Genomic DNA, 26576 nt, shown 5'->3' with positions numbered 1-26576 from the left:
TCCCGGGCTTGTATTTCCTATCATGATTTCCTTGATAGAGGATTGGTGCTCACAAGGAAGCTATTAAACCAAGAGTTCCAAATGGTGAAGTTGAAATCATCCCTTCGTAAATTTTACGGACGCCATCACGAGTTGGTTGACAGTTATGGAATAACCGTTTCACAGATGATATCATTTATGTTCCTTATGTCGTTACTTCAATACCCTTCCCTTTTCACGAATGTGACTTACCGAATTAGACTATTTAGCGGATTTGTAATAAAATAAGCAACACGACGGGTGCCACATGTGGAGCAGGATCTGCTTACCCTTCCAGAGCACATGAGACCTACCAGTTTTTGGTGGGGTTCGTGTTGCTTAGTCTTTAGTTTTCTATGTTGTGTCATCTGTACTATTATTTGTCTGTTTGTCTTTTTATTTTTGGCCATGGCGTTGTCAGTTTGTTTTCTATCTATGAGTTTTACTGTCCCTCTGGTATCTTTCGTCCCTCTTTTACATTTGTCATTTCGGGGCCTTTTATAGCTGACTTTGCGGTATGGGCTTTGCTCATTGTTGAAGCCGTACGGTGACCTATAGTTGTTAATTTCTGTGTCATTTGGTCTCTTGTGGAAAGTTGTCTCATTGGCAATCATACCACATCTTCTTTTTTATATTTGGGGTATTTTATTTTGTTTATATAGGGAAATCTTAAATTTTCCTTATAGAGGAAACATTAAACGGTAGAATTGGCTAAAATTCGATATGAGAGAATTGCTTTTCATTAATTCTTCTGAAATATAAAAAAAAAAAACAATAGGGGGTCACGGTCAAATTTTTTTGAAGAATAAAAATATTGATAGTTCAATCTTTAAATTTCAAGTTTCAGGTATTTTATTGTATATTGATACTTGGTAAAATATTTTTAAAACAAAAAAGTATTTTTCAACATGACCAGAACGGACGCTCAGATAAAAAAAACCCCATCCAATCTACCTTAAAATGTAGCAGATCTATAGTTGTCGCATTTGCAATCATACCACATCACCTTATTTTTATATTATATATAAAAAAAACCCGCAATTTATTTGCATTAGATACAGGCACAATTTGTATGGTCCTATACACAAGATAAACTCGTAGAACATTACATAATGAACTGTCTCCTTGCCAACTTCTGAAGCAAGGTTATCGGCTCTCCGAACTTTCCTGAAGTCCTGAGTGTATTGCCGACTTTATGAGCTTCGATCCTTGCTTGGAAGTTGTCTCCTTGCATTACACTGGATATATTCTAATGAAACTGCACTAGGTACATTTTTTTCGCATCACACTGGATGCATACATTCTCATAACATCGCCCTTGGCACATTCTTTTAGCATTACATCCTTACGTTTATAGCTTACCGCAGTACATTTCTAACATATAACTATACACAAAGCTGTAGAATCACAATATGCAATACGCTTAAATCATTACAATATACACTTAGGCGTAACTCTGCATGGGAATGATCTGTGCAACGCGAAGTTATATAAAAACAACCCTGATCTCTTTTATTGTGCTGAAATTCATATTTGCATTTTTTTTGCAGCAGAAATTTCCTAAAAAATTAGTCAGTTTATTTCCTTATCAATCGATTACGATTTAGCGTTTGCAATGCTTATAATTAGGAAAATATTAGATACATAGTGTGCTAGTGACCTAATACGGTATATATGGAATTTACGGACACCATATATACCGTATTACGTCACGTGTGATATTTAGACTAGTAACCTATCAAAATGAGCAAGTCTTCAATACCGTTAGCATTACGAAACTACTTCCATCGATCATACAAAAACAGATGCCAACAATAACAACTTGTTAGCTTTAAATGTGTTTTATGAATTTATTTCAATCTTAATCACCAATTTCTTCGTTTGTTGAAACCTTTAAGATTTTTTCTCAGTACCATTTTGTTTTTATAAAGGGACGTAACACCACTACTAACCGTGTATTGAAATAAGCCCAGCCTCCCTACTAACCTAATATGGAATATACACGGTCTCCACGCGGACGCTTTTAACCACTCATATTCCAAGAAATGTATAGGAGGTAAGATAATGTAACATACACTCACGATTTGTGTTACGATACTGCACTGAATAATAGCGTTACAGAGAAGCATTTGTGTTGACGTTACAGTAACATCAATTACGTCGCCTAATATTTTTCATTTTCCGCTTAAAACCAAACTTCCGGAGGATATAGCTTGAAAACTAGCACGGTAGCTAAGGACTTTCTAAGCACAAATGGATTCGTCGTTCATTTATGAATCGCATTTCGATTTCTTTTTTTTAAATTCTGTGTACTAACGATTTAAAAAATCTTGATAAAGTAAAAATATCTGCCGTTTTTTGTGGTTTTCCACTATATATCCTTTGTATTTCTGGTGTATCATGCTGTTAATTTCAACAGCTTGTATCTGAAAAACGAAAACGGTTACCCCCTTTTTTATTTTATATTCTGATGTATTTTTTTATAAGTAGAATCGACATGTAAAAATTTTAAAAATTCTGTGGAGTAGTTAATTACGTACACTTCGCCTTAAATACATTTAATATTATCAAAATAGATGTAAAACGTCATTTTACACCAGGACACTGACACTGAAGAAGTCAACTTGTTATATCCGAAACAGTTATTGATTCTTGAAATGTTTTATCAGTCTTATTTTGATTCATCTTTTATGTTGTTTGTAAATGTTTATTAACCATTATTTATCAAGTATTCTCTTCAGCATGAGGTTTATATCTTCAATATGTTGAACAATAAATTCTATGACGCATAATTCTAGCATTACCATACTTAGAGCTAAAAAGAGGCCGAAGATACCAAAGCTAAAATTTTAATAACAATATTGCATACTATATACATTCATTATATTACTATAAAATTTCTGTTTTCTCATTGGCTAAACATAAAAGGAATCTTCTTTTGTAAAACATCATATATCAGGAGAGGTTTATACATAAAATCTCAGATTTTGAACAGCCAACATGTACAAAGTAGCTATTTCCCTAAGCAACGTCATCGACAATGGCTTATGACGTGTTACAAATTCTCGTTATTCTTTTTCTTGGTCTTTTAAGTACATTTTATTAGATAATTCAACTTATAAAAGTTTGCAACTGCCCTTCCAAATCAGATTGTAGATATAGTTTTTAATTCATAATTCATAATAGTCCTGGAAGCTCTTCGACTTCGCATATTAAGTATTAGCCTTATTTAAGTTTTTGATCCGAACATCACTGATGAGTCATTTGTAGACCAAAGAGAGGCTAAAGATACCAGAGGGATATTCAAACTCATAAGTCAAAAAAAAAAAAAAAAATGACAGCGCCATGGCTAAAAAGGAAAATGACAAACAATCATGGTGCACAAAACCACAACATAGAAAACTAAAAACTTAGCAGCAGGAAACCCAACAAAAACTGAGGCTCCCCGGAAGGGTAAGCAGATCCTGCTCCACATGCTTCTGGTGTATACAATTATAAGCCTAGTTTCTTTTTAAAGTAATTTGTAAATATTTTTGAGCAAAAACTAATAAAAATAAGAATTGGATAAAAAAAGCCTTATGATAAATAAACTCATCATAGATACCAGGATTGTATTTGCGCCAGACACGCGTTTCGCCTACAAAAGACTCATCAGTGACGCTCGGACCAAAAAGAGCTAAAAAGCAAAATAAAGTACAAAGTTGAAGAGCATTCCTTAAGGTTTTGCCAAATATAGCTAAGGTAGGTAGAAAAGCCTTAGTAATTCAAAAACTTAAAGTTTTGTACTAAACAGTTAATTTATAATTATGACCATATCAATGATTATTCATGTCAACACAGAAGTGGTATATTATTTATGACGTGTTGATATTTTTCACTTTCTCCAACTAACGATGGTAGCTTACTACCTTAAATGTCAGTAATAAAACAAAAGTATACTTAGCGTGCCCCTTTGAAAAAAACCCACAAAAATTAGTAAATCTCTTAAATATTTGAAAATATGACAAAGCAATGCCTTATAGTTTGAACAAAATATAGTGTAGAGATTTAAACAGTATGGCTTTATAACATGCAAAGCATTAGGCACTAAGCATGTTTACAGGTATTTTATTTCAGTTATCGTCTGCAGTTACGTATTAACAGACGCTTGTTAGAAAACTCATTTGAACTTCTGACTGCATTTATTAGAAGTCATGTCCGACATCTCTAAGAAAAGGTAATTTCTGGTAATTCGTACTGTTTGTTGCACATTTTGTTTTGTCTTCATTCATCAGCTTTTCTCCTATTAGTTTTATCAACCACTGCATATGTTTGATCTACATGTATAACAGACATTTCCTTGTCTTTTTCGCTGCTATTCCTTACCAAAGTAGAAGCATGTTTAACACTGTCAGATTTTCTCCCTTTATCTACCACGGCATACTCATTATTGCTATTTTCCAAGATAGATATATGTTGTGCTTGGTTGTCTGATTCACGGAAGTTGACTGCCGCCTTTGGTTTATTTTGGATATCTGGACTGTTATCAGTAGTTCCTATTGAACTGTAGTTTCCGTCAGCTGTACTATGTTCTACATCAGAACTTCTACTTTTATTTACTACTCGTTTCTGTCCTAAATCTACCATATGGTAATTACCGTCCTCAATAATATCTTGTTGATCTGAGGAAACGTATAAAATATTATCCTTTAGTTCGCCATTATCAGAATCAGGATCATTGCTGTCATTCACAGTATATTCTTCATTTATAGTTTTCTTCTTCGATTTTTTCCTGTAATTAGAAATAATTATGTATTATCATACATGAAAAACAAACAACTTTAAAAAAAATAGAAATATGGAATATTGAAAATTAAGGAGCACATTCACCAAGGAGCCGTTATCTAACGGACGTTAATATACCAGTTAAGGTAGCTAAATCATCGCCTGTAAAAAACGGGAAATAGACAGTACATATAAAACATATATTAACTAAAATCATTCAAAATTAGAGATGATTGTTATATTGAATACGAACAAATTTGCGGTTAAATTGAAAGTTAGTAAACCCATTTTAAAATTAAAAAAAAACAAGTCAGAAAACAATAACCAATGATGCACAGAAAACTCGGAAAGGGGTATACAAGATAAATCAAACAAAAATTAGGTACGCTCTCTATTATATACATACATACGGGTAATTCGAACTTCGATATGCGATACGAATGTTATTTATCATTAAAATTCATTAAGATTTATTTTTTAAATAATCAGAATAGAAATGAACGCAGAAAGATCAAGATTAAAATAGTGGGGGAAACCTGAGCGTTATCATGTTTTCCCGTTGTATAAGAGTTAAATCTACTGATAAGTTCAGAGATAAGTATATGTATGGACGGCCTATTGTAACATGGACAAGCTTCCGTTATCAATATTTATCTGTCTCTCATATATGACAGTCATCAAATGTAAGCATTTGGAACATTTGATGTTGAAGAGTACGGAAGAATCGTCACAAAATTTATATAACTGTTAATAGTTAATAGAATAATGATTTTTGACACGTAATCCCATTAATTGAAAAAAATAGCAAATTATTTGTATTGTGCACTAACGATGTTGTCAGAGTAAAGATTGGATTCATTCCACCTAGAACTTTTTTCGGGAAAAACTGAAAAACGTCGTCCTTTCTGAACTCGAATTTTAGTCGGGACTATACCATTAATTCAAATACTATATTCGAAGTAGAATTTAAACTCGAATGGTTTCTTGAATACTTATTAACATTCTAACTCACAGTTTATGATTAACTTTACTCAACAATAATATAAGAAACTTCTCACATAAACCATTTAAGAGTTTGGAATAAATGGCTTAACTATGACAAATTCACATTTGGAGAAATGTAAAAAAAAAACAATGTATACCAAACTCATATATATATATTCGTACAACTGGTACACATAGGTGTCGTCTTCATATGTTTTATCCTGGCGTTTACTTAAATGATGATTGTAAGTGGAGAACCCATATTAGTTTTATGTTAGGAAAAGACTCAAACTGATAAATTTCCAGAGGAAATTGAAGCACATCTTATATCTATATAACATTTATGTTTTTCGACGTTAGAATATTATTTTGTATTACAAAACAACAATGGTCTACTGTACATATACGGCAAATCGCAAGGCAGCATGCATTGTAAGTGGGTTACCTAAGTAGACATTCTTGATACTCTAGCTGAAGCAGGTTGGCGAAACTCTTGCAAATACGAATAGCTATGGTCCATGAAAATTCATTGATCCGTTGAATAAACTTATTTATTTAGGTAACCAATTAACAACGTAGTTAGATCTTTAAAAATTGTTCTCATCTGTGCTAACTTTGATTTTTGATTTTGGCCATACAGATATGAAAATACATGTTCCTATATTATGTCAATACTGTGTACTTATATTATGACATTGTTCAAAGTCATGCTTTTCTCAGACTTTTATGAAGTCACTGCACTAAATCTGTTGGATGTTTCCCCGAATGATAATTTATTCTGATTTATTTATTGTTTGTTATTGGCTTTAAACTAGCTTGCAGTTACTGCATGAACTCTTAGATGGGTTTATTTTGTCTTTATGTTATGCATTTGTATCTTTAAATTAATCAATTAAATACGTACTGATTTATATTTGGTTTTGGATACACTATGTTCTTATTACTTGTAACTAGTTTTGACGAGTACTCTTCGATCATTACTTCATCTCTTTAGACTTTTTGTAAGTTGTTGTTTTTATACTTTGTACATCATTGATGAATCAAGTTATTTCCAAATGTTTTTTTTACAGTTTGCTCTTATGTTTTGTTATTAAATCAATATCAGTTTTAATATTGTTAAGCATGAGATATTTTAAATATTTCAACGTTTCTAGTTTATATTTTGTGAAATGTTTTTTTTTCTAATTTGCATTACATTTGACACATTTGCCGATTTTCCGTTTTTGGAGATTTCATGATAGAATCTTAGTTTTCACATAACATAGTTATAATCTTATCAGTTACTGTATACTAGATTTAAACTATAGTAACACTTGACAAATGTTCCTTTTTGGGAGATTTTATGATAAACTATTCTTCCTTTTTGTCTTTAAATACTAATTTCTGGTTAGGAATTTCTTTTCAGTTTTCTTATACAGTCATGTTTTGATGATTTAAACATTGGAACATCTAAATATCTATTTTCCTTATTGATATCAACATTTTCTGTTGTATATTTTTTTAATAGAAATCCTAATAGAAGATTTTAGCTTCCATTAAAATCTGTACTTGTTTGTTTATACAAAGACCTTTATTATTCACCAGTCTTGTTTCTGTGTCGAAGGCCTCACTGTAACTTTTGGATAAAGAACAGCTATAAAAGCGCTGTTTCTTTGCCTTTAGTATGTTTTTTTTTTATGATTTTGTGAAATTCTGAAAATGTATGCAGCAAAACAATCTATTTTATGGTCATGAAACGATTGATAGCTCAGTGTTGATCTGAGATCTTTCCTATTTCACACAAATCAATAAATCTGGCATAACAACATCACGTACACAGCTAGAGAGGTTATTTTCAAAAGGTATAATGAAATTGATCAGCTTCAACAAGTCCTTGTTTTGTAAGGATTAGTTCCATTCTATTGAGGACTGTTGGTTCGAGGTCTTTTGTTGTTAGTCATGAGATTATTTCATGAAAAAGCAACAAAAATCCAGAACCCCGAGGAAAATCCAAAACGGAAAGTCTGTATTTAAATGGCAAAACTAAAAGCTCCAATACTTTAAACAAACGGACAACTGTCATATTCACGAAATGGTACAGGTATTTTCCCATGTAGAAAACGGTGAATTAAACCTGGTTTTATAGCTAGCTAAACCTCTCAGGATTATTTTCTAATGTACCTTATCTTTTAAAGATTTTGGTGACGGAATACCAAAACTGCATTTTTCTCGTTGTTGTCATTGTAGCGTCATTCATAATTTTTGTGTTTAAAGGAAATAGTGTTACATCGATTACCTTCTACAAAGTATAATCAATAGAATAGTTATAATCACAAGCACTCCTCCTGCACCGGCTCCTATATATATGTACAGTTCTAACTTTTCATCTGTAAAAAGAAAGAATTCCATACGATTCTTTTCATCTTTGAATAAATATAACATTCAACTACTAGTAAGTTGTATGTATTACTGTATCTTTAATATCAAAACTTTGAATTATTTAAATATTAAGGCTTTTCTATGAGAAATACCTAAGCTGTATTTGGCAAAACTTTTAGTCCCCAATGCTCTTCAACTTCGTACTTTATTTGGCCTTTTTAACTTTTTTAGATTTGAGCGTCACTGATGAGTCTTTTGTAGACGAAACGCGCGTATGGCGCAAATACAAAATGTCATTTATCAAACATATAACAACAGTAAATGGTATGTCTTTCTTTCATTTCTATTGATAAGTATGCTATATAATTATATAACGATCTATAAACTAAATTAATATTAACCATTATTTATTTTAAAGACAATTCTTTTTTCTCTCAAACTGTTTCTTATAGTTCAGATTACTTTAGGTATTTTTACTGTATATTTTATATAATACATACTGAATAAAGACAACATAAGTATACCGCTGTTCAAAAGTAATGAATCGATTGAGAGAAAACAAATCAGGGTTACAAACTAAAACCGAGGGGAACACATCAACTATAAGAAGGTAACAGCGTAACAACATTAACACTGAAGTGCAACAAAAACAAACGCAAACAAACATAGAAACAAAAAAATTGATAACAACTGCCATAATCCTGATTTGGTACAGGACATTTTAAGAAAAAATGGTGGGTTGAACATGGTTTTATGGTCAACCAAACCTCCCGCTTATATGGCAATGTTAAACAATATCGCTAAAAGGAAAACACTATGTGACAGGAATACATCAGAAACAAACACAAGAATACTGAGCACAGAGAAACGCACAAATAAATAATATGATATCGTTACAACATGTTAACCGCAAAATAACAACGAACATCTTCCATTAACGACAGTGCAGGACAAAACAAACTGGTCGTACTTTTGTAACGAATATATAATCTTGAAATTCATACAATTATTCCACAATACTAGTTCAAACAATTATAATAATTATGATTATGACATTATTGAAAGAGGCTATTTTGAATAAAAGCTGTGATGACGTCATAATTAATTGGACTTACACAATACCTTATCAACGGAGAATGGAAATTATCTCGACTATAGTGACAAATAAGACATATGTGAAATGTACCGAAAATACAGAATTTAAACATCAAACGATAACCCATAACACAATATCCACCAAACACACAACAGAAACATCATAACTAAACACATGAATGTTATATTTGTTGTATTTTTTTAAATATGTGGAAGTCTAGTTACGAACATAATATATAATTGATGTTTCTGTATTTTGCTTCAAACAAATATTAACTTAACTACATCTTTAAATGATTAGCATTACCCTCTTGATTGAATCCTTTCTTTGATACAGTGGAAGTTGTCTGTTCAGGATCATCACATTGTATGTTTAATTGTACATTGGAATCATTCGCCGGATCATCTAATATAATAATTATTTTCTATTGTTTCATAGTATACATAGTAAAGTACTATCGATTGCATGTTTAGATTTAAAACAAAATTCTTTAATCATACAAATGCACTCCATATACTTTTAAAAATTGAAGATGCGCCTTTTTCACGTCCTTTCACTCTTAACAAATTTAGAAGACACGAATTGTTTTTGTGTTAACTCGGGGGTTTACTTTTTATGTCTACAGAATTTTAGAGGGAACGCAGAATTAGCGCGGCGTTTTCATAAAATGCACGCAAATAAACGGTGAGTTAACGTTTCCGTCCGTCTACATGTAATTCATGGTCTGCACCAAACTTTAGAGTTGCCTCAGCATGATTTAGCCGAATGATTTGAAATTCTATTATTTTCAATGAGGCAAAATAATAGGTAACCATCTCTTTTGGGTTATTCAGTAAACCGAAAGTCTTTTGAACTACTTGCCAGGGGAATTTCAGGCTTGAATCATAAGTCACATTATTCATGGAAGTTGATCAATGGTATCGGAATTGTTATGCAGCACCCAGAGACAAGACGCTCATGGGGTAAAACAAAGAGCGAAAAATCGATTATACTTTAACACATTGTTTACCATTTGATCGATCGTCAGATTTTTAACACACTGTTGCGAAAATTTGTATGCACATCCAGGACAAAAATATATTAACAATAAATCTTATATGAGCTGCTTCGGATATAAATAGACCTTATGAAAGTCCACGTATACATGTTCACAGGCCAATACATGAAATCCAAACTCCACCAAAACTGCGGGTAAAAGATGTATGAAATCAGAAAGAGACCATAAAACATTCCAGTCTGTTTTCCGGTCTGTTTTGGTGTTTAGGTAAAGAATTAGAGTTGTTATTACAATACATTGTTGACGATTTTTATTGGGAGATGTTATATATTAAACCATATATATTTTTATAGATGAGAAACAGGCAATATATGCCCTCAATTAAAAAAAAAAGAAAAATAACAGCAATAAAAGCGCTGTTCCTTTGTTTTTTCCCCCATATCCTTTGTTTTTTATGATTGTCATGTTAACTTGCTACTTATTATATTGCTGTGTAACAGACATGCTTGACAGGTTTTTCAACACGCCAGCTCATAAGATAACAAACAGCCCGCTATAAGATACGTCTTCTCAAATAGGAGTCATTTTTCCTATTCTTTTAAACGTCCCTTGTATCGGTGTTGATTAAGCAAAGAAACCATTTAAAGTCTTTGTATTGATTTAGCCAAGAATCGAACACAGATCTCTTGACACTATATTTTCTACTTAAGAAAATGCCTGTACAAAGTTATGGATATGACAGTTGTTATCAATTCGTTTGATGTGTTCAAGCTTTTGATTTTGCCATTTGAATACGGACTTTCCGTTTTGAATTTTCTCATAGTTTGGTATTTTTGTTATTTTGCTTTTTGGTTTGTAGCCTAATCAATTAAATGATTAATTGAGCATAAAATATATGAACAAATCACCAAATCAAACCTTAGCTAGATGTAGATGTAGTGTTTTTGTTTTGTTTTAGCATTTAGCTTACAGAAATTTTTGCAGTTTTTCAACAATGATTTTCTGTCAATCAAATCTTAAGAATGTCTTCTTTAGGTCAAACGAAAGAAAAAGAAAGGTCTTATATTGATTAAGAAAAAACAATAACATGAAGACAATGTGATTTACAACTTTCTAAAATTACCAAGAAAACTAAACATTGATCACTTACTTTCCGAGATACTTAGTTTGATTTTTCAAGCACAAACAGAATATTTTACATTTCAATACTTTTCCGAAAGAATAACATTTTCTTCAACAGGAGATACTCTCATCAGTTTTATTTTCTTCAAAGTGTTCTTAACTTTATAGGCTTTTAACATATTTTTTTTAGTAAATACCATATTGAAGGCTGAAGGCGATTAAATTTTTTTTAAAATAAACAAATATTGGTAATATTGAAGCAAATATACAATTTTTCCACCACAACAGGGACATATGCATACAGAGAAAAATATATACGTGGTATATCCTAGCAATTTTTATATAACATTCTTGATACGATCGATTGCGAATAAAAATAAATTGGGATCCAGGTGCTTATCATTTAGTTAAAAAAACAAAAATCTTATCTTTTAGAAACTGGAGATCCCATTTTCCTCTTCATGGCGATACCATGCATCGCATTTTATTATTTATGCTACAATGTATTGCAAAATTTGATTTGTATAAATGTGATATGAATTACCATCACAATTTAGAACATATTAATGATTAAAGGAAATGTTGTCCATTTGGCTTGAATCGTAAATTATCGTACTTGTATATATGCCGCATATCCATTTTTCTTTGCAAATTCTTTCGATATTTTACCGATTTGATGATGGCAGGGAGAGTGTTATGCTTATCACTATTGACTTTTTATTGAAACAACGCGTTACATTTCAGCTCGTTTATGAATGCCTCTGCTGTATTGTTTGCCCTTAAATTGGTCATAGAACTAGATTTCAAATTTTTGTCTGTCGCGTAACAGGTAAGGAAGCATCGTGCATTTAATCATTATTCTATAATGAAACAGAAACATACCTCTAAATATCTGCATGCAGTATCCTCTGGTAAAATTACCACCAATAATTCTTGATTTCAGTTTAATAACACCATTTTTTTCTAGAACAATTTTTCGGGTTTTTTTCGTTCCATTTTTACATTGAATTGGGTCCAGATTTCTTTTCAATACTGTATCAGTATAATCAACATCAATAGCTAGTCCACAGTTTGGAGTCGATGGAACTGAACTATTCAGACTTCTGTATCTTTTCATTTGTACAGAGTATTTGCCTGTATTATTTTTTAAACTGACACGACATGTACAGTTAGCTTTCTGCTTCATTACACGTATAATTACACTGTCTATCAATTTCCTTCCGTCAACATTGTCTTCAAATGCTTGTTTGCCTGTACACATGTCTGCAACTAGTGGAAGAAACATCAGTAAATGTTAATAGACAAAAGTTGTGTTATTTCATGTGACTAATATATAAAAGAGGAATGATTTTAGTTGAATATTTTCAAAATGGAACTTCCACTATTTTACTTTTGTTCTTGTCTCAAAAACATTCACAAAAAGTATATCAACTCATTTTCCCTATACTCTTACTGGTTATTAATTTACGGTTGTTTTAGAAGTACGAATCTGATAATCACGAAAAGAAATTAGATTATGTTATACTTTCGACATTACATTAAATTCTGTAAAACAAAGAAAGATATATTTAAAGGATTTATATAAAGTCGGTATCTGTCAAATCATTATGAGCTTTATTCAAATCTAAGCAGACTACTAGTATATCGGACCAAATTAATGGCGATCGGTTCCGAATTTACATGTACCTGTATCGAGTGGAAACTGTGAACATACCAGCATGTATTTGTAAAGACAAATTTTCAGCGTTATCACAGTGTAATGTTCTATAACAAATGCATACCATTATGAAAACAAAACCTGTATTGTCTGACCAAAATAAAACTTTGGATAGAAACAGAAATTATAATATAATACCAATCTTATTGTCGATGCCACTGGAACATGGGTCATCTACAGCGCCCAATACTGAAAAATATAATGCATCTCGTCATCGGTTATGTACACAAAGAAAAAGAAGTGAAAGAACAAACAGAATAATTTAATATTTGTAATTCAATTCTCGAAATTCAGATTTTTTTGCGTTTATTATTGCGCTTGTTCTGACATTTTTACCTGTTATGTTTGTTTGTTTTGGTTACATATTGTTGTCAAATTAATGGACTTTTATACGACTGTCATACAAGCGAGAAGTTTAGGTATCTATAAAACCATCATTTTTTACGTATTAAGGAAGAAGTCAGGAATATGACAGTTAAAATTAAATGGGGAATCTGTCAAAGAGCCAACAACCTGACCAAAGAGCAGAAAACAGCCGAAGGCTACCAATTGTCTTCAACAAAGCGAGAAAATCCGGCACCCAGAGGCGGGCTTCAGCCGGCCCCTAAACAAAATTGTGTACTGGTTCCAGGAAAATGGACGTCATAATAAAATCCAAAACATATAAATGAACTGAAATTAAATTAACTTAAATTGTTTTCCATTCGTTTGATGTATATGAGCTTTTGATTTTCCCAATTGATAAGGAATTTTTCGTTTTAAATTTTCCATGGAGGTATTTTTGTTATTTTACTTTTGTTTAGACACATAAACGTTGTATCAGTCATCAAATAGGTCATTACTACCGTAAAACGTATGTTTAGTCGATTTCATTTGTTTTCCTCATAAATCTGTTTGAGCAGTGTTCGGAGCAAGATGATTATTCGGCTAACGAAGTCCATATAGTGTGAATCGAGATATGTTGATGAAATATATGTGTGTTCAAAAGCTATGTTACTTTCGAAAATTTGGAAATCAACTAATCAAAAGTTAAAAACGTCACATTCATGCACTGTATCAAAATATTAATCCACTAATCCCACCAGATATGTTGGCAATCAAAAGTTTTATATGATATCAGCCTCGATGTTATTTGAAGACGTGTGATTTTTCGCGAAGAAAGATTTTACCACGATGTTTGGCCGAATGTCTAGACGACGCGGCTTTTGTCGTTCTTTGAAGAATTTTTAAATCGTTTGAGTGTCAAGTGAAAACAGGGATGTTTTATTGTCCTTTTTCAGATGATACCGAAGGATAGAAGTATGGATTTTGTGATTTTTTATATTTTTTTATGTGAATGATGTGAGCGTATATGTGGGATTCCAAGATTTGCTGCGAAGTTCAATTTAAAAAGTTTTGCATTTAAAAATAATATTGTTTGAGGCTTTGTCTGCTGGAGCAATAATATATTTGTTGTAAATGGAGGAAATGCATTCACAACCTCGGGTTTCTTAAATGGTAACCCATGTTCTCGTGTCAAATCGTATTTCTCTAACATGTCTCTGAATGTATGACCGAACACTTTTGATCCTTTCAGTCAAAGTGTCCTGTTTACAGTCATCTGTCTCGTTCTTCATAAATTTGCTGACATACAGCGGTTCACCTGCATCACTCAATTGCATGAAGTTCTTCTTCAAGTTGATTGGCCAGACCATTCAATATATTTGGCTATCGAAATAAGTTATTCAGTGTAAATAATACAAAGGTTCCTGGTTAAAACATATCCAGTAGCTATTGGTTAATGAACAAAGCAATCAGAAAGTTTACATTTTACATCCTTTTTATTATATTCAGATATATATATATATAAAAATTGATAACGAATAAAGTGATATAAATAGTAATGCTCATAGCTATTTAAATAGACTCATGATATTGACATAAAAACTAAATGAGTTCAAACTTTCCGTTGTCTTACTCGTCAATCATAGAACCAGAATCAATGTGATCCATTTGACAATTCGTTATGGAAAGACTTGCTGTGCAGTCAAAATAGCTTGTATTTCTGCTTTGTATCTATCTGATGAGTTGAGCCCTTTTCAGCTGATTTCTATAGCTTGCTCTTATTTTGGACTGTTACACCACTGTCCAAGGTTAGGCGGAGGGTTGATGCCATTAAACTAGTTTAACCCCAACACATTCTGTATGTGTCTGTCCCAAGTCAGGAGCCTGTAATTCAAGGTTATCTTTTGTTGCTGTATATCATATTTGTTTTTCGTTCATTATTATGTACATCCATCAGGCCGTTAGTTTTCTCGTTTGAAATGTTATACATTCGTCATTTCGGAGCCTTTTGAAGCTGACTACTCGATATTGATTTTACTCATTGTACAATTCCCTTTTTTAATTTCTGTTTAATATGGTCTCATGAGGAGAGTCGTCTCTGGCAATACTACCACATCTTCTTTATATAAAACTACTGAACTTTGTTCATTGTAGAATTACACATCAACACGCCCAACAGCAAATTACACTGTTCCAGAAGTTATTGAGCGACTATATCTTTTAAACTTGCTAGTACAATTATGACGATAGCAAAACAACGGACTAATAAGACTAAGGCCGCCACAATAAAAATGATGAAAAATTAAAACACTATTACGTTATATATATATATCGCACATTACTTTTTTTTATTTTAGGCATATCTTTGCAGTCTCTGTTGTAAATAGCTATATAACATGCGTCATGTTTGGAAATTTTAGAATTGTACTAGCATCTCTATGATGTTCGGGTAAAACAGTTTTATTGTATAGATTTCAAGATTGTTATAGTTTTATAATCAGAATAGATTGATATGATTTATTTTACATCGTGATCATACTGATTAAGGATATCTGTTATCCAAAATATTTAATGTTTGTTCATTTTATTATTATTTTTTGGTAATGTTGTACCTTTTTAGACTTGTTATATATTATATTTTGAAGTGTAATGTATCATAATTATATGATCCATCGCCCCGTAAGATTTATCATTGGCTATTATTCAGTCATTTAATATATATATATATATACATCTGTTGTAGAGTTGTCACTGGTTTGGACGTACTTATAAATATAATTATTTCTGTGACTGTATCTTGCATTAATTTGTAGGATCCTTTACAAAAGATATTTCAGCTGATCTGTAACAATTCACTCTTCATGCCTTATATATCATGTACTGTATTACGACGCTAGATTAAAAACTGACGAGGAAAGGTATAACCTGGCCACCGAAAGCTTTATTATTTGAAGCCTAGGTGGTCGTGTGGTCTAGCGCGTCGGATACAGTACAGGCGATTTGGTTTAACGATATCTCAGTAGCATGAGTTCGAATCCCGGCGAGGGAAGAACAAAAAATTTGTGAAGCAAATTTACAGATCTAACATTGTTGGGCTGATGTTTAGACGAGTTGTATCTTTATATATATATATATATAGAACATTTTTCAAAAGACTAAATGAGTGAAAAAGGATATTCTAACAAAAAATGCGTTTTGTTAAAATATACTTTTTCACTTTTTTGGTCTTTATGAAAATGTTGTTTGTGCTGTATTTAGACCCCTCTAACAAGAAATTTGTTCTGCATGCACACGTATAATAATTGCGGTTTTTATCCAACGCAATCATAGGTTTGAACGTTGTTTTCAATTTAGACTTGTATATATATATATATATATATATATATATGCAGAACAAATTTCTTGTTAGAGGGGTCTAAATACAGCACAAACAACATTTTCCAAAAGACCAAAAAAGTGAAAAAGTATATTTTAACAAAACGCATTTGACTAACAGGTCGAACAAGAAATGTTCTTAAACCCTGCTGACTGCCATTGGCGATTGCCAAATAAATAAATAAATATATATATATATAATTCGTCTAAATAACAGCCTAACAATGTTAGATCTGTAAATATATACATATGAACAAGTCTAAATTGAAAACAACGTTCAAACCTATGATTGCGTTGGATAAAAACCGCAATTTGTATACGTGTTCATGCAAAACAAATTTCTTTGTAGGTTCTAAATACAGCGCAAACAACATTTTCCAAAAGACCCAAAAAAGTGAAAAAGTATGTTATAACATGACGCATTTGACTAGCAGGTCGAACAACTGATGTTCTTAAATCCTGCTGACTGCCTTTGATGATTGCCAAATAAACGGATCACCAGATGTAATAAAATGGATCTTATTAATAATTTATCACCAAACAGAAAACAATAAACTTGCGGAAAAGATGGTATACCGCAAACATGAGGTGCAAAAATTTGTACACCATATCCGGATTTCGACAATTAATGTCTCTTCAGTGATGTTATATATATATATATATCTGTATATACAGCAGTCAAGATAATCTTATGATGACAAGAAACTTTTAATGTTTTGTTGTTCTGGTGTTATCGCTTATGCGTGTTATCGTCTATCTTTCAATCCACCTTCCTCAGCTTTAAATTCATATATACACATCACAGAAGCAAAAGTTAGATCAAAAACCTTTTTCATTCTGACTATTTTTACATGTTATAATAATAAAAGGCCAAAGTTAGTAAAGGATATTGCTGAAAAGACATACACATAACATAGACGACTATTGACTAAATAAAGGCAACAGCAGTATATCGCTGTTCAATAGTCATAATTCGATTAAGCAAAATCAAATCCCGGTAAAAAAATAAAATCGAGGGAAACACATAAGCTATAAGAGGAAAACAACAAACATAGAAACGTACTTTCTGATAACACCTGCCATATATCTGACTTGGTACAGGTCATTTTAAGAAAACAAACGATGGATTGAACAAGGTTTTATGAGTAGTCAATCCTCTGGCGTATAAGGTAATGTTAAAAATACCTCAACAATGACATCACTACGTACTGTACAAACAAACGCAAGAACACTCAGCACAAACAAATACATAAATAAATAATATAATAGTACATTACAACATGTAAACCGAAGAATTAAAACGGACACATCCCATGAATATACGACAACACAACATGACACCACAACTGAAATATGAACTGCGCATCACATGAATGGACCAACTCGCATAAAAGGGCATATTTTTGTGACGTTTATATTATCACAGATAAATGTTTAGAATAAATAGAATCGTTTATTTATAGATACGTACACGAAAATTAAATGGGGATTGAGATGGAGTTATTTTGTGTATTTTCTAGCCATGACAAGAATATTAAAATTGAATTGTGTTTGTAGTTGTGTTACTATTTGTATTTTCTAACCATGTCAGATTTTGTTCCAAATCAAAACTGTGTATAAGCAAACAGAAATCCTGTGTATATTGTTGCTTTAAACTTAAAATCGTATCAATGAAACAGCTGATTTTGTATCTTACAGATTAGAAGATGACGTATGAGTGCCAATAAACAACTGTCCATCAAAGTCACAAAAATAAAAAGTACGGCCTTCAACACAGAGCACTTGCTCACACCGAACAGCAAGCTATAAAGTTCTCCAAAAATAACTAGTGTATAACAATTCAAACAGAAAAACCAAAGATCTAATCTATGAAAAATTCGAGAAACGAGAAACAACAATGAACCACACCAACAAACAACAACCAATGAACAGGCTCCTGACTTAAGACAGGTGCATAAAAGAGCAGCAAGTTTGAACGTTTTAAACATATGCGTACATATAGAAAATGAAAATAAAATAACTGTAACATAAGACAAGAGCATGTAAGGCCAAACATTAAACGCACATGAAATCAAACAACATTAAACAAGAACCCTATAGACGAACCACGAGTAACTGCACTAAACTGACAAATAAGACGTATGGGAAATGTACCGCGAATACAGAATTCATACCACAAACAAAATAAACAGCGAAAAACTCATTACAAAATGACCTACCGTACTCACACGTACACAGGAAAATTTTGAACACGTGAATATCACATGAATCACTTATGAAATTCACGTGAAAAACGAGCTTATACATGAAACTCACATGACATTTTTCATGTAAATTTCACGTGAATTGAGATTAAATTTTCAAAATTCACGTAAAAAAAATTCATGTATTTTTCACTAAGCATACCAGACGACGTAGATGGTAAACCATAATCTAAGAAATTCAAAATGTTTAAATCTTTCCTCTTCATAACTCTGTTGGAGCAGTTTCTGCGTAAAGATCACACTCTTGTATATGAAGTCCGTATAGTGTGAACATGCACGAGCATAACGTACCAATTGAGGTATGTAAACACCATACAACGAGTCAGAGGGTGTGTCACTGCTGAGAAATAGGAAATTGATAATTGAGAAGTTGGAATCATCCTGTTTGTCATAGATTTTAGTCTGAAGTTGTCCATTTGTGTCAATATTGAGGAATGATCCGTTTAGTTTCAATAGTATCCTGAGTTTCAAGTTCATCTGGATATATGAGATGCAAGTACTGACTGAAATATAGGTTATTCATCAATATATATCTGAAAGTAAAATTAAAGAATTTCGCAAGATGCTTTTTGTTATTGTCTTTTAGAAGGTTCTGAATAAATTCTGCCTCATACAAGTACAAAAACAAATTGACCAGTAGGGGAGCACAATTTGTACTCATTAGAATAACAACTGTCTGTTGAAATATCAATCCTCAAAACCCAACAAATATATTGTCGATCGAAAAGTCATAAACAATCATGTTCAGTGTATTTTTTGATAAAATCAGTGTGATTCTTCAAAAAATAAGACTAATATTAAACAAAAACAAGAATTTTTTTATCTCTGATTCCCATTTTCAAAGAAAAAGCTCTAAATTGAGCATGGGAAATATCAGTGTAAAGCGTAGAAAATCAAAGGTCTTGATGTTGCTGCAATGTTGCACAGATTGTGATCTAAGATTTAGCAGTAGATCTTAAGAATTTTTAAGAATCCACATCAAAATATTTCTGAAGGCCATCTTTAACTGTAGAAAGAATAGTAGTTAGCACTTTAGAAAGATATTTAGTTAGACATCTTGCTTATTCAGCTTTAGATCGTTATTTATACGGAGTTTTGTAAGGTATCCAGTATAATGACGGTAGATTTTCCTCTTCTTGCAATACTTATGATGTTAATATAAAAAGAATGAAGGGCAGATTAGGGATTTTCTAATATTCCATCCTCTGTAAATGATGTTATAGAATATGCAGTTTTGTTGTTTATTCCAAGCTCTTTCGTGAGACATTTCAAATAATGGTTTTTACATATGAAGACAATTTTATTGGAAACTTTATCTGCTGGAACAACGACATATTTGACATGAAAAGAGGGTAAAAAGTAAAATCACAAAAAAACTGAACTCCGAGGAAAATTCAAAACAAAAATTCCCTACTCAAAGGGTAAAATCAAAAGCTCAAACATTAAGAATCTACATCTGATAGACACCACAGGTTGAATATATCTCATCACAATAATTTTGAAAGCCATCTTTTACTGTAGAAAGAATAGTAGTCAGCACTTTAGAAAATTGTTTGGTCCATCATCTTGCTGATTCAGCTATGGATCGTTCTTTATACGGAGTTTTGTATGGTATCCAGTATAATAACGGTAGATTTTCTTCGTCTTGTAATACTTATGATTTAATACAAAAAGAATGAAGGGCAGATTTGTGATTCTCTAATATTCCATCCTTCGTAAATGATGTTAAAGAATATGCAGTTTTGCTCTTTATTCCAAGCTTTTTTATGTGAAATTCCAAAAAATGGTTTTTACATATGAAGACAATATCATTGGAGACTTTATCTGCTAGAACAACGACAAATTTGTCATGAAAAGAGGGTAAAGCATCCACTACCTCGTGGTTCTCTAACAGGTTAGAAACCCATGTGCTCATAGTACATCGTAGTTTCTGAATGCTTTGTCGAAACACTTTGAATCATTCAGACAAACTATCCAGTGACTGAACAAAAAGTAAGAGTAAATATCATCTTATCATTTTGAATCAACTTACATTGTCGGAGCACCTGAAATCAACCCGGTTTTTGGTACAGTGTTAACTGTTCATTCTTTAGTTTTATGTTAGAGCTTTGTATGCTTTTGTTCGTTTGATCGTCGATTTTTGTGTTTTGCCAAGGCGTTGTTAGTTTTGTATACTTCTATGATATCTTCCGCCTCTTTTATACAGTCTTTTCTAGTTTCAAATAATACAAAACAAGATTAAGATGAGTTAATATAAACTGATCCTAATGATGAAGAAAAGATGAAGTGGTAGCATAAAAAAACTAATATCGATAAAACCCTTTGATAAAGACTTAACTAAAAATGAACAAAAATAACATTTCAAATACCGTTATACACACGGAAAATTGTTTAAACAACAGGCAATATGCAAACGAGCTGGAATAGACCAAAATCTTACCTTTCATAACAGTAAGTAACAAAATTATTGGCAACAAACATGTACAACTAGTAATCTTCATGTTAATTAATAATACAAACTGCAGTAATGAGGAAGTACACTCTGCAAACTCTATAAACCGGTGTGTATACTCAATTACAGTAATTGTAGGTGACACTTATAAGTCAAGTTTAAAAGTGTTTAATCGATGACTACTCCCTACTTTGATAAACTGGAAGTGTTTCATATGTAAGTATTTCTAAGTTCTAAGTGTATAAATTTTATCAGTGACTGGATACGATTCATTTACATTGTAAACCTGGGTTTTCATTTTAGCAGTTGATTTTAATTAATTTTATTGTTCGATAATATACTTTTTGATGAATTTAATTGTCAAACTAAAAGAACCACATCTTGAAACATCAAACCCAAAGGTCAATGTTTATACTATTCGTTTTGTTCTAATTAAATCAGAATATTTATTGGATTTTTTGTCGCTTGGATTACCCAATGCAATAGGAAAGAACAAATTGTTATGCGATTGACTATTATATATTTGACGAAACAATATCCAAAAACAAATTAACTATAATGGTCAGGCAGTGACCGAAACATGAATGTCTCAGATTTTGATGAAAACTTGCTTAAATCATCTGAATAACGTGGTATAATGAAGGAATACTTTTAGACTATATATGTATGGTTCTATTGAAACGGGCAATTTTATTTTTCCATATAAACAAGTCATTGAGGTTTAAATAAAACCCACTGTATTTCACTATTTCAGTCTCATGAAATCTGCTGTTTTATACACTCTTGTATTTCTACATTGTACTGCAAACTTTTCAACTACCAACTATTCTTGAAGAAAAACTATTTTGATAAAATACTATTTCATTCTAGAAAAAAAATGGATTACGGATGGTCTCCAGGGACCATCCTGTACAAAGAATGCAAATAAGGCCAGAAATCAAGTTCAAATACTTTCTATTACAAGATAATACTTGGCCCTTTAATCCGTTTGACAAAGCGACAAAAAATCCAATAAATATTCTAATTTAATTAGACTATAACTTATAGTATAAACATTTGACGCCGGTAAGAATTGTCCATATACGAATAAGGTTAACGCAATTTAAGTGACTTTCACTGAAGAATATTATTATACAATGAAATTATCTGAATTAGCTCCCTTTATATAGCTTAATTTTAATAATGTAAATAAATTCTGAATTTGTAAAAGAGGGACGAAAGATACCAGAGGGACAGTCAAACTCATATATCGAAAACAAACTGACAACGCCATGGCCAAAAATAAAAAGACAAACAGACAAATAATAGTACAGATGACACAACATAGAAAACCAAAGATTAAGCAACACGAACTGATCGAATATACCAAGCTTATTAGTTGCTGTACCAGACATTTCGCCAACGTACACGTCAGTTGTTCTTGAATCAAACAGTATGAGGGCTAAGTAAAGATTAGAATTGGCAATCCTATTTTATTATCAATGACGATCATAAACATAATTTATATGTGATTAAATAAAGGCAACAGTAGTATACCGCTGTTGGAAACTCATAAATCGATAGAGATAAAAACAAATTCGGGTTACAAACTAAAACTGAGGGAAACGCATCAAATATAATAGGAGAACAACGACACAACAAAAACACAACATTAAAATGTAGCACACAGAGAAACGAACTATAATATAGTTTATATAAACTTTACTACTGATTTTTTTGTAATTTTAAGGTGGCTGGAGCAACTTAATTGAAATCCAAAGAATATTTTAATAATTTGTCAAAATGATTTTTTTATCATGCTTTTGTCAAAAACATAATAAAAAGTATGGGTCATGGAAATTGTTTCACGCTACAGGTTGTGCAGAATTGTCAGATTTTGTATCGATAATGCATGAAAAATCCAATTTAGTGTGATAAAAAGTGAAATACACCATAGAATGTTAAGATAAAATGTGAGAAGATAGCTCTTATCACATGCTTTCAGATAAGATTAAGAAACACTGGGGTCACCGGACTTGTTTTCTTGCTATATTAAAATAGGTAAATTCACAACACTTTCTTTTATAAAATTACTTTATCTGAGTTATTTTCCTATCTATCTGAGTTATCTTTCCTTATTTGGCAGAGTTGAAAAAAAATGCAGTCGTAAATATGATAAAACACATATTTTTTTATTTACATTAAAAGTCTTACACATGAATTACTAACTACTCTCAAAATTTGCACATTTCATTAAAGATCTAGACCAATTGTTATCTGGTACTTCAAAATCCAAAATAGAGGAAGACACCCGAGCCACTATAAGATCAAAACATTTCTACATAAGAAAAAGCCTGTACAAAGTCGTTTGATGTGTTTGGGCTTTTGATTTTGCCATTTGATTAGGGACTTTCCTTTTTGAATTTTCCTCGGAGTTCAGTATTTTTGTGATTTTACTTTATACATCAAGTCTCCTACTCAGTAGAAATACATTTTTTATATTCATTTTATTTTTTTCAATACACATAATGCATAATCATGATAGTATACAAAGGTATATAAAGTATTCTTTACAGAGCAGATAATGCAATGATAGATATTTATAATAAAGTTAGTTTTAACAATTCTTACAATTCGCTGTTTCAGAATACAATGCATTGTGGGTGAAACGTAATCAACGCAATCATAGGTTTGAACGTTGTTTTCAATTTAGACGTATTTATATTTTTTCGTTTGGGCTTGTATTATATTTTCCTTCGTGTATATATGATCCGTTCATCCTATTTCGACTCTTCAAAATTCAAGAGTCTATCCTAAATTGAGGTAAATCATAAGCCCTTCCAAATACCGTTTCGATTCCTAATATCCATGAAGAGACATTCATTGTCGAAATCCGGATATGGTGTACAAATTTTTCAACCTCATGTTTGCAGTATACCATCTTTTCCGTTTATTGTTTTCTGTTTGGTATTGAATTAATAATAAAGATCCATTTTGTTATATCTTGTGATCCTTTTTTTGGCAATCGCCAATGGCAGTCAGCAGGGTTTAAGAACATCCATTGTTCGACCTGTAAGTCAAATGCGTTGTTTAAATATACTTCTAAAATTATAAAATTTTTAAACATGAAGTAGGTTATATAGGTATTTATAATAGACTGCAAAGATATGCTTCAAATAAAAATAGTAATGTGCGATATGAAATGGTACAATTCTAAAATTTAAAAGGTGACGACAGTTACGATGTTACAACAACGATTGCGTTGACATACATTCCCAATAAACAGCACTGACCGATCTAAGCTTGTATAATATTTTAAATTTGCCAACGGTACAGTAATTACAACTGAGGCTGCGTATTTAAACATCCCAAATAAATAGCAGTTTGATAATGATATATATATAAGTGCCTAAGAATGCAACTTTAACACACTAATGAGTGTTATAAAAATAGTTGTTATATTTTATATATTCACGCAATATTTCGCTAAACAAATTAGCCTCATTAGGCGCGTGCAGCCAACCAGGTAAAAAATCGGAGGCTGTTAAGAAATTTTTGCAGCTGAATTTACATTTTGTACATGTCTTTAAACATTGTTTTGCCGCTTATTGTACATTGCGATTCTTAAATTAAAACAAATAATTGTTTTAGTGAAATAGAATGAAGTTCAGGATTTATTCCTTTGGTTTTGGGTAAAAATGTTTTTCATCTTTCTCATTCAGACCATCAGGTTCAAGAGTACGTTGCTGATGCATCCAGAATCTCTCTCTCTGTTTTCAATTTTGGGTGTTCCAATTTTGGTTTACCTCTATTATTTGAAAGGTGATATTTTCTGTATGTCCTGTTTTTATAAGGTGTCTCATGATTGGGCAGTTTCTTCCTTTTGTATAAAAAGATCGGTGATTGTTAAGTCTGATGTTGAATTTAGTTTCTGTTCGCCATCATACTGCAGCTTGCAAGTTCCACAAGTAAGGATATAAATACTATTTTCCGTTTTACAATTAGATGCAAGATAGATGTTGTATCGCTGCTTTGTTACTGTGCTGCTGAAAGAGTGTCAGTGTTGGCTACTTTACAGGACTTACAATTGCTTTTTCCGCATTGTTTGTAACACCCAATTTTAGACGTCTCTTGGTTTTTTTTACTTTAGATGTAACAAGTATGTCTTTGAGATTTTTGGGTCAGCGATAGGCAATAACAGGAGGTGATGGAAAATTTCTTTTAAGGAAGAGTCATTTTCGATAAGACGCCAGTGCTTGCGGACAGTAGATGAAATATTTGTAAAATCGGGATGGAAGGTGACAACACACGGAATTCTATCTGGGCGGATCGTCTATATATAAATAAGAAGATGTGGTATGATTGCCAATGAGAAACATTCCACAAGAATACATGTATAGACATCTCTGTCACAAGCATAAAACCCTAACTGTAAATTATAATGGCATACTACACACTAAAGATATATATGTTTATCAATTGAAATACCAATCAAATCCCTTAATCTAGTATCTTCATTGAAGTAAAATGCGCTTATGTTGTTAACTTATTGTGGTTTGCTTGTGTTGAAAGATTAAGGGAATTATAATTAGATGACAGTCGCGATGCACTTAAATCCTCATACTGGTTGTTTACATTTTGTTCCCTTCCAATGTTTGACGGTGCAGTATAGCTTCTGAAATTGAAATGTAGACATTGTTAAGTTACAGTTAAACATTAAAAATTGATAAATAATTCGTAATAATAATGAAAACCAGTAATCATAACGGCCAACAAATGGTATGGTATTAGGAAACCAGCTACTTCTTACATATTGAAAAGCCGTTATTCTGTAAAAACGATTGTAACGGGTAACACATTAGCAGTGTACTAGTCAGAAGCAATATTGCTTATGGAATTTAGATATACAAGTATAGCAGCATCAGTGATTATATAATATAATAAATAATTTATACGTCGTGGAAAAGTTCATTGATCCTGTACAAATTGAATGTTTGTCGTATATTATCAAAATTACATGCATAAACCAACGTATAAGAGCTTGAAAGATTGGATTGTACAGAAAGAAAGGGGTACATATCTTAATTATGCAATCTCTAAAATTTTTCAATCGTCGTGATGTTAAT

The 26576-nt window shown here is 31.7% G+C and overlaps 1 protein-coding gene across 1 annotated transcript; it reads right to left on the bottom strand.

The window, feature by feature from the left end:
- Positions 1-2851: 2851 nt before the first annotated feature.
- Positions 2852-21557, bottom strand: LOC127700996 (uncharacterized). The gene is made up of 6 exons (XM_052204758.1): positions 21460-21557; positions 13195-13245; positions 12222-12608; positions 9527-9625; positions 8042-8132; positions 2852-4789 (listed from the first exon to the last, which is right to left on the bottom strand). The coding sequence occupies exons 1-6, from the start codon at positions 21518-21520 to the stop codon at positions 4282-4284; spliced, it is 1197 nt and encodes a 398-aa protein (XP_052060718.1). The 5' UTR covers positions 21521-21557; the 3' UTR covers positions 2852-4281.
- Positions 21558-26576: the final 5019 nt, after the last annotated feature.

Source organism: Mytilus californianus, unplaced genomic scaffold (assembly GCF_021869535.1).
Source record: "Mytilus californianus isolate M0D057914Y unplaced genomic scaffold, xbMytCali1.0.p SCAF_5, whole genome shotgun sequence".
In the NCBI taxonomy this organism is placed as follows: Eukaryota; Metazoa; Mollusca; class Bivalvia; order Mytilida; family Mytilidae; genus Mytilus; species Mytilus californianus.
Note: the sequence above shows the minus strand (reverse complement) of the source record. Positions and strands in the feature narration are given on the sequence as shown.

Excerpts from the sequence above, each read along its gene's own strand:
- LOC127700996 (XM_052204758.1), bottom strand. The coding sequence starts at position 21,520 with ATGAAGATTACTAGTTGTACATGTTTGTTGCCAATAATTTTGTTACTT. Across the intron at positions 12,609-13,194 it reads TGGCATCGACAATAAGATTG|TTGCAGACATGTGTACAGGC; the intron begins GTATTATATTAT and ends TTCTTCCACTAG. Across the intron at positions 8,133-9,526 it reads GAAAGGATTCAATCAAGAGG|ATGAAAAGTTAGAACTGTAC; the intron begins GTAATGCTAATC and ends TTCTTTTTACAG.